Raw genomic sequence first — 16,083 nt, 5'->3', positions numbered from 1 at the left:
GTTATGTTTAAGGTTCATCTTCAACGTGCCAACTTGGCACTGCGATGCTGCATTTATTAGGCAGGTGGGCTTGTTGGCACACCTTTCAGAGAAACAGCGAGCACCAGATTGGTAAGAACTATTTAGCTGTGCTGGGTCAGAGTCGTCTGTTTTGCAAGTGTGCAAATAGAGCGATCCATGTGGCAATGGCAACCACATTTTGCTAATCAGTGATGACCACCCATATTATTTGGATATCAGAACTCCAAATCATGCATTACATTGTTGTTACAAGTTTCTTTTCATCCTTACCCCTGTTGAGCCTTCTCTTGTAATACAGGTAATTTGATGGCATTTCCTGGTCCCCATACTCTGTCTTTTCTTATTTTATCAGGGTACGATGATCTTTTTTTTGTTTATTTTAAACTGTGCATTTTGCACCGCAGGACCCTTTTGTTAGAAGATGCTTGGGACTGGATGCAAGATGCTTCTCTAAGCCTAATGCCCTCATAGAGAGCAGTAAGGAACATGTGGGGCCATTTGAAGGCATGACAATGGGCTTGTAAGAAAATGCCTCTGAAATGTTTGCCAACAGCGCACAAAAAGCTAAACAAAGTGGTCAATTATTATCTTATCCTGATCAATTGGCGTCGCTTTGCAGTCTGAAAAGTACACCGACCACAGCTATTAAACCTTTTGTAACGTGAAGTCTACTTCAAGTTATCAGCAATCAAAATATGAAATTGCCGCATTGAGATTTTGAAGACTAAATAAGCGCTGGGTTTATTCTGCAACAATGTGAAGGAAGCCTAAACAAGACATGATAATAGAGGAGTATAGCTTAGAGTGGAGGCAGGCATAGTGAAGTTAGGGCTGTCCATCTGAAAACTCTTCATTAAATGCATGTTTATATGCTGAAAGCCTGGTAAGGAACTGCATCCATGATTAGAATGTTACAAAATTGGGTTTGCCAAGTCCAAACGCGCCTGGCTTTAGGCTGTGTCGTTAGCCTTAATTAGATTTAATTAGATTCAGTCTTGTATGTTTTTTTTTTTTTAGAAATATATTAGATTTCTAATCATAGTTATCATACAATTTGTGCAATATTACTCCTTTTAGGGGGAACATGCTACTGTTTCGCCCCTTCTTAGGCTTTTTCAAGGCACATTGGATACAGTTTATAGTCAGATACAGTTTGGCATTTTCATTTGTAGGTTAGTTCATAGTCAAATACAGGGCATGTCAGTTGCTGCCAGTTGTAGACATGTATTTTAACAGTAATGTGCTGTTGTATATATTGTAATACATCATCCATTAGTTCAATCACATCTATATTGGTGTGCAGCAAGAAACCCTGTGAAAGAATTGCTGTACACTGCTATAGATCGTGCTTGAACTAATGGATGATGCATTACAATATATACAACTGAAAATTACTGTTAAAATACATGTCTACAACTGGCAGTAACTGACATGCCCTGTATTGTACTATGAACTAACCTACAAATGAAAATGCCAAATTGTATCTGACTATAAACTGTATCCAATGTGCCTTGAAAAAGCCCAAGAAGGGGCCAAACAGTAGCACGTGCCTCCTAATAGGAGCAATGTTGGCATAAATTGTGCGATAACCATGCTTAGAAAACTAATACATTTCTAAAAAAAAAAAGAAATGCAAGACTGAATCTAATTAAATCTAATTAAGGCTCACCATACAGCCTAAACCCAGGCACGTTGGGACTTGGCAAACACAATTTTGCAATTTTACAGATCGACTGACTGGTGGGTATCAGTCAACGCCAAGCCCCGCAACCAGGCAATACAAGAGTAACCCCAATAACTACTAATACGCAGAAGAAAGGCGCACGACCCTTTACTCACCTCTTCACTGCCATGATTAGAATGTTGCTTCCAATATCGTGGTGCTGGTAAATTTCCGTTAAGGTTGTTCACTGTGCAGTACCGCTTACCTCACGCTGAATCCAAACTTTCCCGATCAGTGGCGTGCCCACCATATTCTCCAATCCAATCCCTCCCGCCCTCCTCCAAACTCACATGAAACTTATATCACCAACGCTGATCATTCATTTGCATGATTTTCCCCGTCTTAACTAACCCAGTAATTGGAGTATTCCCAGGAGGGGAAACGATCTTCTGCTCAGCCACAACAATCAACTAAGCCAAGGTTTGCTCCCTCTTCAGGGTCAAAGGCGCCCAGAATCAGATTCAAGACTACTTGCCTGTGTCTACAAGACAGATAAATACAATGCATAAGCGAACAATTCCCACTAAAAGATCTTTAGTTCCTAAAAGGATGTCTTCATGCATCATCATAATGACATGACCATGTATTCTGCCTGACAAATGCTGCAGCATAACCACACAATTCCCCTTAACTTCAGACGAACAGCAGCAAACTACTTGTAATGTACTCTCACGTCAATGTATGTTCCTAACTCTTCTGCTGCTACAATCACACCTATCACTTGATAAGCCCTTTTTGTATATATATATCTCGCCATAATCACTATGTTTCCTTATTGCAGACGACATTATAGCCGAGGGCACGAGGGTGTTTCACCTGATGCATTTGCAGTTAGCGTACCTTGTTATGTGTAATGCCTGCTTTTAGAAATAACGTCAAATCATTTACATTCGTTTTGGTGCTAGACTATCTGTTTGTGGCGGGCTTTCCAATGCTATTTGGAATCAACTAGCATATAATATAAAGCCCGCACAAAAAGTGCATGTCATAGTCAGTCTCAGGAGACGTACTCTCATTGTCATTCCTTTTCCCTCACGCATATAGCACCTGTATGGGCATTATTCTTTCAGACGGGTGAGAGCTGAATGCAGTGCTGGGGTGAGTGGAGCAATGCATTATTGTAAACATATTCGCAACAAGGTTCATATCAGGAAGTTTCAAGTGATAAGATTTCCAGCGTGTGATCAAATAAAGCGAGAGGAAAAGGAACATGACCGTACAATGCAAATAGAGGCGCAAAAGCAAAAACAGGGTCTAAGGAAACACCAAAGAGAACGATAAATAAACTGTAGTTTTAAAAGATGGCCCTATGATTTAAGCATGCCAATGAGAAAATAATACAGGGCTTGGAAAACAGGAATGGAAAAGGCAGAAAAAGAAGAAGTGGTGGCTATTTTGGAGTAAACAAAAACTAAATCAATAGGAAATGGGACGAAGTATGAAGCAAGTAATGTAAATTGGTGATCAGAAAGAAAGTCACAAAAGAATGAGGGAAAAGGGATAAGGAAGCAACACAAAGAAATAAAGGAAACAGAGAAGGATGGAAAGAAAAACAAAAAAGGAAAGGGAAGGAAGGAAGGAAGAAAGAAAGAAAGAAAGAAAGAAAGAAAGAAAGAAAGAAAGAAAGAAAGAAAGAAAGAAAGAAAGAAAGAAAGAAAGAAAGAAAGAAAGAAATGCGAGCAACGGGTAAATATTAAGGACAGAAATAAACCGAAAGAAAAAAAAGAAGCAAGAGGAAAAGGAAATATATGACGTTGACGAACGAGGGCAAGAAAGAAATGTCAAAAGGCAATCAAATAAAAAATAAAAAAACGGAATAAATGCAAGATATGCCAGCATTCATCGCAATTGAAGGAACATCAGTGTAAATGTCATACGCTTTTGTGCATTAATTTTTAGATTGTGTCTATTACGGTTTTCATTTTGAGTCAAGGATACGTGACAATGTCAGAAATTGAAATGACATTCGCGCAGCAGCGCAGCGCAGCGCCGCGCAACCTTAGCAAAACCAATCAATGCGCATAAGGCTGCAAAGCGTTCCAATGTTTCTAGCGGAAGCCAGGAAGGGCGCGAGCTCGGGTACCTTTTGATTCTTGACGTGTCCAGCTCTCGCGATTCCCTGTTGAGCCCCAGGAGCGTGGTTTTGGTCAAGAGCGGCAGCATCCACCCGTCTCTGTCAGAAGTCCCAGTCGACAAATCATCAGACACAGATACTAGTCTTTAAGAAACGGCACAAAAAAAAGAGCAAGGTACAGTCGCTTCCATAAAAGAAAATGCTACATATGCCCACATAAAAAAGCACATTATTCCATCGTTTTTACACTCTGAACAGTTCTGCAGGGAAAAGCTTGAACGATCCAATTACCCACCTCTCTATCGGCGCAGCTTCCCGGCAGCTTAAAGTCACAGACAGGGCAATTAGGAGAACTGGCAGGTTCAGGTGGCACATCCTTTCTTTCCAAGGCAGCTGAAATGAATAATATCTCAGAACGGAAGGCAACATCTCACCCGACAACAAGACTTTTGTTTTGTTTACATAGGGATCTCCCGCCCCTGGCGCGCAGCAAATCCAACCTCCCCCTTCCTCTCAAAAGTCAACTTAAAAACAGTTTAGCAAACCATGTTTATATGTTTTCCAGATTCTCAAGGGACCCTCTGTAACTGGCGCTACTTCTTAAATTGCCATATAATAAATTAATGCAACATAATTTGCCCCAATGAATGTGTGTAACATACTTTTCTGTTGGTCTTGTTGAAACGCCGGAAGAATAAATCACTTTACCTGCGCTAGTCACAAAATTGAAGCCCCCTGTGCTCACGCCAGGATCTGTGCAGCCACCCTCCGCTTGCGTCCGAGTCCGCGAAACCAAATCCTGCTGCCCCCCTCTGCCCAGGCAAGCCACCCAGCTCTTATATACCTCTCACACCTGGCTCCTCTTTGACGTCAGTCAGCACACAGAGACACTGTCATTAATTTCCATTCCTATAGATAGAAAGGGACCCAGGGAGCAAAGGAAGGAGAGCTGGGTGACACATTAGCGCATCAGTACATTAGAAGCGAGCCAATGCAGAGTGCCTCCAAGGTATGATGGGGTGCCACGCAGACACCGAGACGTCCCGCAAGTGGGAGGGGGCGGGGGGCAGGGGGCGGATCCTGAGAGCAGGTAACACTCTGAGCCTTTCCTTGGCATGTTCTCTGAACAGCAGCCGGACTCTTCTGCTACTGCGTTAACTGCTGTGTTTTGCAGGGGCCAAAAGTCCATTCCATTGGCAGAAAGGGTGCTAAGTAGGGCCAAGTACCCAGCAGCGACCGACCAGCTCGTCCAGCACTGGATGCTAACGCGCAGATGCATTTCAAATGAGCAACATGTGTGCAGATAACCTCCGCTGAAATTCGTTACATGTGACATTTCTCATACATTTTGATTAGGGATATCCCTTAAAGCAGGACTAGCAAGTTGGTACATTTTATTGTCCAAATGCCACCAAATGCAGTTTTATGTGTATGCAAACATTGTGTTATCAAAACTGGGTGCTTTGCACATAGGGGGAGGAAGAGTCTACACACACCAGAAGAGTCGGTTCATTTCATGTTTGTGTAGTTCTGAATTATTGTAGGATCTACCATTTTCGAAGTGCTTAGTAGAAATCCGCCCAGTGCTTTGGCGAATCGCAAGTGACATCTGCCTCGGAGACTAGCTCCGGGGAGTCTGTTGTCTAGGGTTCTTGTCATGTGATCTGAATTGTGACAGCATGGCCACATGGAAAGATACAGTGAGAAAAAGGGGCGGGGTCATCGTCATGATCCCGAGGTGAGGCAGCTGCATACAGCACCCATGGCAGTGAGGAGAGGGGAAACTCAGCGCAAACTTCACTTTTGCCTATGAAGCACAGCCTACACCAGCAGACCCTCCTGATGTCGCACACCGACCCAGTGTGCCTGCAAAATGACAAGGAAAACAACGCCAATGCCAAAGGCCAACTGCCCATGAAAATATGAACAGCAGAGACAGAGAGAGAGAATGAGAGTGAGAGAAAGAAGGAGAGATAGAAAGTGGAAGGAAGTGCAAGATAGGAAATGAGGGAACAGGTATTAAATAGAGGCGACGAGAGGGAAAGAATGAGAAAGGGATAGTGAGCAAGAGAATTGTAATAGGAGATAACGGCTGAACATTTGAATGCAAGAGAATTAGAATGAGAGAGAATGGTTCCCCAAAGGGTGAAGATCTCCTGAAGGACTTCCTGAGCTAGTTCCTTCCCACTCGTGGGAGACTATGCTCTGCCTGCCTAGAGCGTCCACTGTTGTGTTCTCCTCTCCGGCTGGTGAACTGCTGATAGAGAGTTTCCTTCTTGAAGTGCCCAGATCCAGAGATGCATTGCCTCTCTGCACAGTGGTAGTGACCCTAAACCTCCTTTATTGTTGAGGTTGTCTGTCATTATCAGGACATTCTTTCCCTGTGCAGAGGGCAGAAAGGCCTTCAGCGCTATTCTGATTGCTCTTAGCTCCAAAAGATTGATGTGTAGTTTGGACACCAATGGAGACCAGCGATCGCTGATTGTCAGATCATTGACGTGGGCTCCCCACCCTGTGAGTGAGGCATCCGTCACTACTGCTATCTCCAGCCATGGTTGCCAAAAGGTTCTCCCTTCAGAATGTTGTCCTCGCAGGCTCACCACAGAAGGTCCTGTGTGACTCTGCTGGGAATCTGAAGGAGGTCTCGCATCCTGCCTGAGAATTGGGACCACTGTGTCCTGAGAGCCCATTGAAGGGATCTCATTCTCAGACGAGTCTATGGCACCAGAAAAATTCCGGATGCCATGAGGCCAAGCAACCTCCAAAACGTCAAAGGTCGGAAGATGCTGGGCACTCTGAAACTTGGTGACCATCTACAGGATATCTTGAGCCCTCACCTTGGCTTTTCCCAAGGATGCATCCAGGACTGCTCCAATGAACTGGAGTCTCTGAGATGGTATCATGTGGGACTTTTTGTAATTGAGGGAGAAACCCTGTCTGTGGAGGGTGTGGCAGGTGATACTGAGATGTTCCTGGGCCTGTTCGGGTGAACGTGCCCTGATCAGCCAATCGTCCAGGTAGGGGTAGACCTGAATCCCCCTCTCCTGAGACTTGCTGTGATCACTGCCATTAACCTGGTGAAAACCCTCGGGGTGGAGGCCAGCCCGAATGGCAGAACTTGAAACTCATAATGAGAACCACCAATGGCGAACCTCAGGTACTTCCTGTGCTTGTGATGAATTGGCACATGAAAGTAAGCATCCTGAAGGTCCAGTGATACTATCTAATCCTGGAGCTGAAGGGCCTGAAGGATCTGAGAAAGTGTGACCATCTTGAACTTGTCCTTCCTGAGGAACTTGTTCAAGTATCTCAAGTCCAAGATATGTCTCATTCCTCTGTCCTTCTTGGGGATTAGGAAATATGGAGCATACCATCCTCTGTTCCTCTCCATCACAGCTACTGGTTCTATAGCACCTTACTCTAGCACCGTCAACATTTCCTGCAACAGGAATGGATCCGGAACATTAGCGAATGGCTTCCCCGTGGATGATCCTCCAGTCTCTGTATGAAGGGGAGGTAGTGACCCTGGGCTACTGTTTCCAGGGCCCATGCATCCGAAGTAATACCTTTGCATTCTTTCAGATGCTGTGACAGCATGCCTCCCACCAGGGTGTCATGAGTCAAGACCTCAGAGTAGTTTTGAGGTGGCTGAAGCAGTGGCTTATGGTAAAGACGATGCTGCTTTGGCGGGCTTTGCCCCTCTCCCTCGTCCACCACCAGGGAATCTTCTCTGTCCTCTTTGACCAGCCTGTCCTCTCGCTCTTCCAACTCAATAGTAGTGAAAATACCTACCCCTCCAAGATGATCCGCTGGGGTGAAAAGGCTGTGGCTGCCTGATGGCGGCACTTAAGGACTTGGCTGCCGCCTTTGAGGTCTGCAGTTTTTCAAGGCTTTCGTCAGCCTTATTTCCAAATGAATGGGAGCCGTCAAAGGGCCTGTTAAGGAGTCTGGATTGTACATCAGGTGCAAATCCTGACTTCCTCAACCACGCAAATTTGCGTATGACAGTGCTTGCTGCCATGGCCCTGCTGACGCTGTCAGCAGTGTCCATGCCTGATTGCAGAGACTCACACATGGCCTCCTTTCCATCCCTTATCAGGTTCATGAAGCCATCTCTTTTCTCACCCTGAGGGATGTGATCAGCCACCATTGATATGCAGTCCCACAGGGTGAATCTGAACTTTACAAGGGCACATGTAGAATTAGCAGACTTTAAAGCTATCCTGCTACCAGAAAATACTTTCTTTGGCCAAGAGTCAATGCGTTTGTCATCCTTATAATGGGGTATGATTGGGTATGCTTGGAGTCAGATGTTGCTGCTTGTACTACTAGGCTTTCCGGAGTTGGATATATTGACAGGTAGCCAGGGTTGCTACTGGATGGCCTGTATTTCTTTGTCAGATTTTTGTTTGCAGCAGGCTGGACTCTGGAGCCTCCCAGTTTGCTGCAGCCCTTTCTTGAAGTGCCACACTTGTCTGTGTATAGGTGCTATATAATAAAATAAATAAACAATACAATACACATGAAATGGTAGTATAGGGTCATATTGAGGGCCTTTGTCCAATATGGCCGTTAGGTTGTCTTGTTGAAATGCAGGAGTTGATCTACTCCATCCAAGGAACTCTACCACTCTGGACATTAGGATTCTGTATGATGCATCTACATGATCAGCCGGGTCCGGTTTCCCAAAACCTAGCTCGAGGAGGTTTCTACCCCACAAGCTCTCTGTAGGGAGTCATGTATCTCCCTAACCCAGGTCTCTTCTGAAATTAAACATTCAGGTATATTAGTATTTTTTGGGTATCCAATTGGAGGCCACATGGAAGGGTATCATCTGAGGTTTTGTAGCCCTCATATAGGGATCAAAAAATCCTTTTTTAGTTAAAGGTTTAAACACCTTTTCTTGGCTTTTTTGTGCTAAAGGCATCAAAGAATATGCAATCAGCATCAATGTTTTTGTATTGCGTCGATAGTGTCGATATCAGTGGTGTCGACGGCTTGAATTTGCACTTGTGCTTCGAGGGACTCGACCCTCCACTCAACAGTTTCTTTGACAATTTCTCGTATTGTCGAGTACTCAAAGACTCTTGAGTAGTCTTAGGCTTATGCCTCGGGCTCGAAGGGACGCAGGGTTTCGCCTTGGCCTCATGGCCTCATGCTTGTCATCAATCGTAGCATGGCCACCTTTCTTGTGTTTCGAGGAGGACGAAGATTTTGCTTATTTTTCACAATTTCTTCTTAAAAAGTTCCCACTCCTCATTGGAGGAGGATTTAGTCGGGCAGACTACACTCCCTTCATTTTAGGAAGATGAGGAAGAAGAAGGTGATCTATACCTTCTTTCGATTTCTTTGATGACGACGAGGAGTGTCTGCTGGAAAATGTTTTTAATCTTTTTTTGTGAGGAGAGGAATCTTCCACCTCGTGGGATGACCCACATTTCAAAGGACTCGATGGGGATTTGGTGACAATCCTACCCACTGATAGTTTAACTTTGTGCTCTTTAAGGCCTTACCTGTCACTGACTGACAGGACCGACAAGCACCGATTACATGGTCGACGTCCGAGCACTAGATGCAGATCTTATGCAGGGCAGTGATGGACATTTTGGCTACACATTTTAGGCACTTTCTGAAGCCTGTCTTCGGAGCATCCGGAGCTGAAGACAAGGCTATTTTCTAAATGTTTTCGAAGAAAACTGAAGTCACCGTAAATTTCGAAGCAATCGCATTTGCAGAAAAACAGAACTGAAGCCAACAGGCGCTGTACGTGGTGTATGAACTTGACGATGATGTCAGCCAAGGTGTAAGCCCTCAAGGGACATCGAGTAGACTGTCTCGAAAGCACAGCGCCCTCTGGCTAGAGAATATTTTTCCCAAAGCAGCTGAAGCTGAAAACGAAGATATCATAAGATGAGGAATACATGGGCGGACACAATCCATTTGGAACACTTAGACTAAGAGAGAAAGGGAGAACGAGAGACAGGGAATGGAATAGGGAATTAGAGAGATATGGAATGAGAGGAGAGTGAATGACACAATGGGAGAGAAAAAAAAAGGGAGATGTCTCAATGGACCATTTGTTTCTGTCAAAGGAGTCAGTAGGGACCTGCATCGGAAAATAGTTTACTTACAGCTGATCCTGTGGGTAGGATTGTGATTGCGTGCCCTGCTATTGGAAGCAACCCAGTATTGTGCAATGGTTTAATATCAGACACACCTCAGGAAGTTCTCCCATGCTAATGCATGATATGATATGATATGATGTAGCATTTATAACGTGCCTGTACACAAGTGTTTCTAGGCTTGACAAAACAAGGAGGGGAAACAAGGGAGGACAAAATAACAATATTACAAGGCCTTGTGTCATTCAGATCGCACAACTGTGGGTAAGAGGGAAGGGGAGAAGTGCCAGGAGGGAGGGGAAGGATGAAGTGCAGTTAACTCACAAGTGCAGCCAGCGGGTGTCTCATAAGTGCAGAGAGAAGGGACAGTAGGGTTTCAGACACAAACTCTTAAGTGCAGGGGGGCCTGTGTCAAGGGTTTTGACCCATGTTGAATTATTAGACGGGGTAGATGTGGGGATGAGCTGTCGCCGCCCATCATTCTATCCCAGAACAAAACTAAATCAATAGACTGGGTGGATGTGGGGATGAGCTGACGCCACCCATCATTCCATCCCAGAACCAGGAAAACCGCGCGGTTGTGCGCACATCAAAATGGTTGTCTAACCTGCCACCCACCAGTCCCAGCATGATGGACCGGAAGCGCCAGGGGTGAAAGGTGGTGTCAAAGGAAAAATAACAGTGTTGTTAGACCAAAAGCGCCTTAAAATCACCTTTGTTTTCCTGAATGCAAGCTCAAAGTGCCTATTTCGAACATTTCAGGATATTAAAAAATCTTACTGAACACCAGCAGACATCTGGCAGAATGAAGTGTTGTGTGCATACAACATCTGGGAAGATGAAGAGCCCAAAACAATGTTTATAACAAAACTGGCTGAGCTGTGGATGCCAGCATCTTAATTGAAATTGGATTTAAAACCACTAAAATCGAAATGTTTAAATTAAATGAGTGACTTACATTTGCGTGTCACATAGTTTGCAACTGTTAAATGTCATGGTTTTGAACTTACAATCAGCATTCTAGCTACATGTGTAAAACTTGTAAGTTTGATTTAAACTGGGAACTAAAGTGACATTTAGCTGAATTCTGCCTGCCAACTACCCCCGACAGGAGAAACCTGCTCAGCCACTCTTCCCAGGCCTAGATGCATCCTGCTGCCCCTGCCAAAAGGAGATGACACCTCTCTGATTGGGTTAGGGGAGGAGCACCTGGGGACTGCAGGAAGTTGAACAAAGCCCTGTCCTGGACTCAGGCAAATGTTATATTGGCGGGGCCGTAAAGTGGCTTCCTCTTGGGAGAAACTGGGAGAGGCAGTGCCTCTGCTAGCAAGCTGAGCTTGGGGGAAGTGGACAAACCAGAAACTCCACCATGTGCTTGTGGGAAGCCACACCCCTTTTAGACCAGGGCATAATTTTAAAAAGATAGATAACTCATAGTGCGGACTGGTCAAAATTATATAAATAATATCATTATTCTTGGGATTTTTCCGTGCACATTTTAAGAGGTGTTAGGACCCTGTGGTGTATTCTGGGGGGTTGCTAGCGGAAAATAGGGTCTTACTCTAAATGTCTGCATGTTAAAAATCTGACACTTCATCAATTAATGTCCATACTCCTTGCGCACATTTGTGTAATTTTTGGTAAATGTCCGATATTGGTAAACCGATCAAAAAGCACAAAATGTTGTCACTTCTGAATCCTAGCTCACAGGAACATGGGGCTTGAACAGAGACCTGTCTTAATTCATCTGTAATATGTGCATGTAATGTCAACCACTTGTGTATCTGGGAAATATGTATTTGAATCAAATATAGATTTGTGGGCAAATTGACCAGGGGAGGAACTCTGACCCTTAAACACACCTCATCATGATGACAATCCATTTCCTTCCCCCAATCATGGGAGAGGGGAGAATTGGGCCAATGACAAGTAGAGAGGGGCAGGCTCAGTTATGCCACGCACACACCCACTTTCTAAAAACATAAAAAGGAACATTGAAACCCAGGTAGGGACATTCACTTTCCACTTTCTTGCGGGACGCTTTGCCGGGAGACTCCAGACTTGAAATCCATCAACCTCCAGAGACCAGCGATCCAGAGAGACCGGAGATCCAGAGAGACCAGAGATCCAGAGAGACCAGAACTGTGCAGTGCTGAGAGCAGAACCAGAGACCAGACCGCTGTGAAGAACCGCTAGCAGAAGTCCAGCCTATCCTGACCCGATCAGTGACAAAGCCATTCCTGTCCAAAATCTAGTGTGAGTACCCAGCTAGCACTGTGCCAAAACCAATCTCTTAGTTTAAAATAATCTTATTAGAACTATTTTAACCTATTTAGAACTACCTCATAGGAATCGTGTGTGTCATTCTGTCCTTTTTAAAGCTGAAAACTGTCACCTGTCATTCTGAACTTTTAAATTTCAAATCCGAAAAACTACCTTCACAAAATCGTCCGTATCTCCGGAACCGTTTGTGCTAGGAGGGGGTATTAACTGTCATGTTAAAGCTAAGCTTCTAGGCTTTCCCACAAACCTAGAACCGACTTGCTACTCCTTATAGGGCCTCCATAATTGCGCTCGACGCACGTGATTAAATTTGCTGCGATTTGACATTTTGCACAATTTCAGCCACGTGTAAAAATCAGCAGCTCCTTGCTTTCCTTTGCTAAAATTCGTTTTAACCTGCCAGTTACTCATAGAGCATTGCTAAAGTGAGCCTGAACCAATATCAACTAGATATCACCCACCCTGAACCTCTAGAGGGAATTAAAAGCATTTTTAGAACATTTCTCACTTCATTGTCATCACATTCAAAGCATTTTGGGCCTGTGTTTCAAACTTCTACCTGTTTTCCTCTAAGCTTGCTGGGGGGGAACTGAATTTCGTATTGTGTTTGATTGCATTCCTGAGAACTGTGTGCTCCTCTTTCCTTCTCCTTATATTGCATAAAGGGGGGGAGTGAATTGTCAAGGAAAAGAGAGTACATTGTCTTTTGTTGAAGCCATATCAAGTTATTTTCTGTACTGCATTTCATTCATCATTGCATTTCCTTGAACCATATAAAGCATTCTTCCCACCTTATTCTTCTGTTCCTATTCATAATTAACCAAGAACTGTGCTACTGTAGGATTACCTCTTGCTGATTACTGCTCATATTCACAAGTGTACTATCCATTATCAATTTATTTATAGAAGTGTGATATATATATATATATTGTTTAATTTTTCAAATAAACCTTTTAAATTTGCAAAACAAATCTACTTCTTGGCTCAGTGGGGTCAGGGGGATTCTAAGAGAGGGGTGTTATACAAGGGTTCATCATCCAGGTTATAACTTGCCATAAAAATATATAAATAAGGTCTTCCCTTGGGCATCCCAGACAAGGCACTGACTTAGTAGGAGTGCTTGATTGGAGTCACTTAGAGAGTGGGGGCTTGGAGCCGGGTTATTCTGGGTTAGGATTACCACTTGTGCAGCTTAATACAGTGTGTCAACTGACCGGATACACATATCCGGTTAGATCACCACGCTGTTTTACAATGTGAAAGCACTCCTCAAAGGAACGCTCTAAGGAAACTGTCTTTTTTTGCAAAATAAAATACAAACATCTGTAAGTCAGGAAGGAACTCAAACTCCAGAATGACGACACTGGTAGACATCAAAATAGCTAGAGAGCACTTCTTACATAAGCTATTTGTGAGAGGTGAGTGGACTCATCAGGACCAAACGGTCTGGTTGCAGGCAATCGCGCAGCAGGTCACTGAAACAGGGTCAGATATATGGAGAGATCAGGGTCCATTACATGTGGCCCTGAGTGAACTATATATGGCCCCTAAGGCCAAAGATGAACACGAAAAGAAGGTTAGGATAGCAGCATATTTGTATCTATATATGGGAGCCATGCAGGACAAATGTGCTGAAGGTCAAGATCTGGCAAATAGTCAACAGATGGCGTTAGAAAAGGCCCAATCTGACCTGGTCTCTTTTGAGCAGAGGCTGCACAGAAGCCAGGAGTCAGAAAACGAGAGTAGACAATACATCATTAAAATGAAGGAGGATATGGATATCCTGCAACAGGAAAAATCTGACCAGGATACCAGAATTCTGGCTTTGCAGAAGGAGCACCAAGACAGTTTGGACTCTTTACTGCAGAGCCTGAAAAAGCTGGAGCAACCGATAGATTTCAACAGGGCATGCACAAAGCAGGAAGCCACCCTGCAAAGCCAATTGGATAGAGAAAAAGATGAGAGCAATAAACTAATTCTGAAATATCTGGACACCCAGACAGAATTTCAGGAAGAGTGCCAGAAAGCTGGTGCCTTTCAAAGGCAGAGGGACGACCTGGCAGCACAGATGCAGGTTCTTAGTCAGGAAAGGGACACCTTAGGCCAGGAAGTCTGCCAATTAAAAGAAAAAATTGAAGAAAATCACCTGGCCCTCCAGGGGCTGGGTGACCACCAAAAAGAGCATCAGAACTTGCTAGAACACACCAGGAGGGTGGAGGAGGCTCTGTCAAGAAAGGAGCAGGCCAGTAGGGATGGGACTCAGGAGGTAACCCTCCTGCAGCAGAGACTGGCCCAGTACTCCAGGACCAATCAGAAGGCACAGAGAGAAAATGAGGCTCTCTGTCAACACCATGATAGGCTCCAGCAACAGGTAGCCATTCAGGAGAGACTGATAGAGTCTAGTAAGGCCTTAACTGAGGAACTGAAAGCGCAGGCTCTTGCATTGCAACAGGGAGCAGGGGCTGACAGAGATGAAGTTCGCTGGGAAAGGGAAACACCTGAGCATAACCTCAGAAGCCCTAGTTACAGAGGCCTTCATCTCTCTCAGTCCCTCGACTCTGCCACCCCCATGTCCCCTGGCGCACATGAGCACAGGGCCACAGGGATGGCAGATTACTATCCTGCCAAAAGTATGGGGCCCATAGGCCAGTACCACCCAGGAATGGAGGGGTGGGCATCCGGGTATGGGCACCCAAGCACAGTGCAATTTAGTGGGGAACCCCAGGAAAGTAGGCCCATTAAGGGCATCCTGAAAACCTCTGCCCAGTTAGGTCAGTGGGGGGGTACCCATCAAATCCTGGCAGCAAGGAGGGATCTGAAGACTCCTTTGAGCGTTACAGGACACAGGAGACCAGGTCCCCCCATTCTGCCAGCCATTCCCAGGCTCGCAGAATCCGGGAAAACCTGGAAGATCAGACGGGCACCTCTGGGAGCAGTGCTTCGGAGTCAGAGGATGAATGGACCAGGGTGACCGGAACCAAAAAGACCAATAAGGCAAAAAGGGCCTTGCTTAAGGACCCATTGAAACAAATAAAGGCAATAATAAGTGTCATCACGCCTTATCATAAGAACGCCAAGTATTCTGTTTGGGAACACTTGGAGCTCTATGAGCAAATGATGGAGACTTTCCATTTGAAGGACAGCAGTAGCTGCATCCAGTACGTCAAATGGACATTCTCCCCAGAATACTCAAGTTTCTTTGCAGGGCTGGAGGACCAAAACCATTCAAGATGGTCCGCATATAGGGTGGCCATCTTGAAACATGTTTCTGTTCATAGAAATCCTCAAGAGGCTCGCAAGGCAGCCTACAATTTGCAATGTGGGGAGGATCAGGCCCCACAAGAATTCGTGCAAGAATTGAAGCGTGCCTTTGCGCAGACCACCAGAAGGGTGCGCACGGACAGCAGAGAATTTGTCAATACTTTTTTCCATGCCTTGCCCAAATACATCATGACCCAGCTAGCGAGAGATTTTCACGAGAAGAGGTCACTAGACTGGGTCATTGAACAGGCTACCCGGATCAATGAGGTGCAGAAGCCCATAGAAAATAAAAGTAATGCGCAGAAAAACCCCAAAACCAACAGCTGCCGCCAAGGTGGCGGAGGTAAAGGTTGCCCCCGTTTTAGATTTGGAGATGGGGGGGCCTAAAAACCTGCCTGCACCAAATAATTCACAGCCCAGAAGGCCCTCGGGCCAGTCACAGACAGGGAGTCGAGGAGGTAGTCCCACAAATGGGGTCCCAAGCTCCCCTGATTATGTAAATCCCCGCTACAAGGGAAACCGACCCATCCTGGGTTATGTGTGGACTCCTCCAGCCCAAGGGGGGGGTCCAGCCAAGCACCTGACCTAGGGAACTTCCC

General features: G+C 45.1%; 1 protein-coding gene across 2 annotated transcripts in view; it reads right to left on the bottom strand.

The window, feature by feature from the left end:
• IAPP (islet amyloid polypeptide) overlaps nucleotides 1-4,811 on the bottom strand; it is a 28,513-nt gene extending 23,702 nt beyond the window's left edge. Inside the window, exons 1-3 of one of the 2 annotated variants that reach the window (XM_069627694.1) lie at nucleotides 4,663-4,811; nucleotides 4,114-4,211; nucleotides 3,828-3,962 (exon numbers count right to left, since the gene is read on the bottom strand). In XM_069627694.1, coding sequence (XP_069483795.1) covers nucleotides 3,828-3,962; nucleotides 4,114-4,193 — 215 coding nt within the window. In that variant the 5' untranslated portion in view covers nucleotides 4,194-4,211; nucleotides 4,663-4,811. The other variant, XM_069627693.1, reaches the window with a different exon arrangement.
• Nucleotides 4,812-16,083: the final 11,272 nt, after the last annotated feature.

Source organism: Ambystoma mexicanum, chromosome 12 (assembly GCF_040938575.1).
Source record: "Ambystoma mexicanum isolate Mex_15411 chromosome 12, UKY_AmexF1_1, whole genome shotgun sequence".
Lineage (NCBI taxonomy): Eukaryota > Metazoa > Chordata > Amphibia > Caudata > Ambystomatidae > Ambystoma > Ambystoma mexicanum.
The sequence above is the reverse complement of the archived record's forward strand: the minus strand, read 5'-3'. Positions and strand labels throughout refer to the sequence as shown.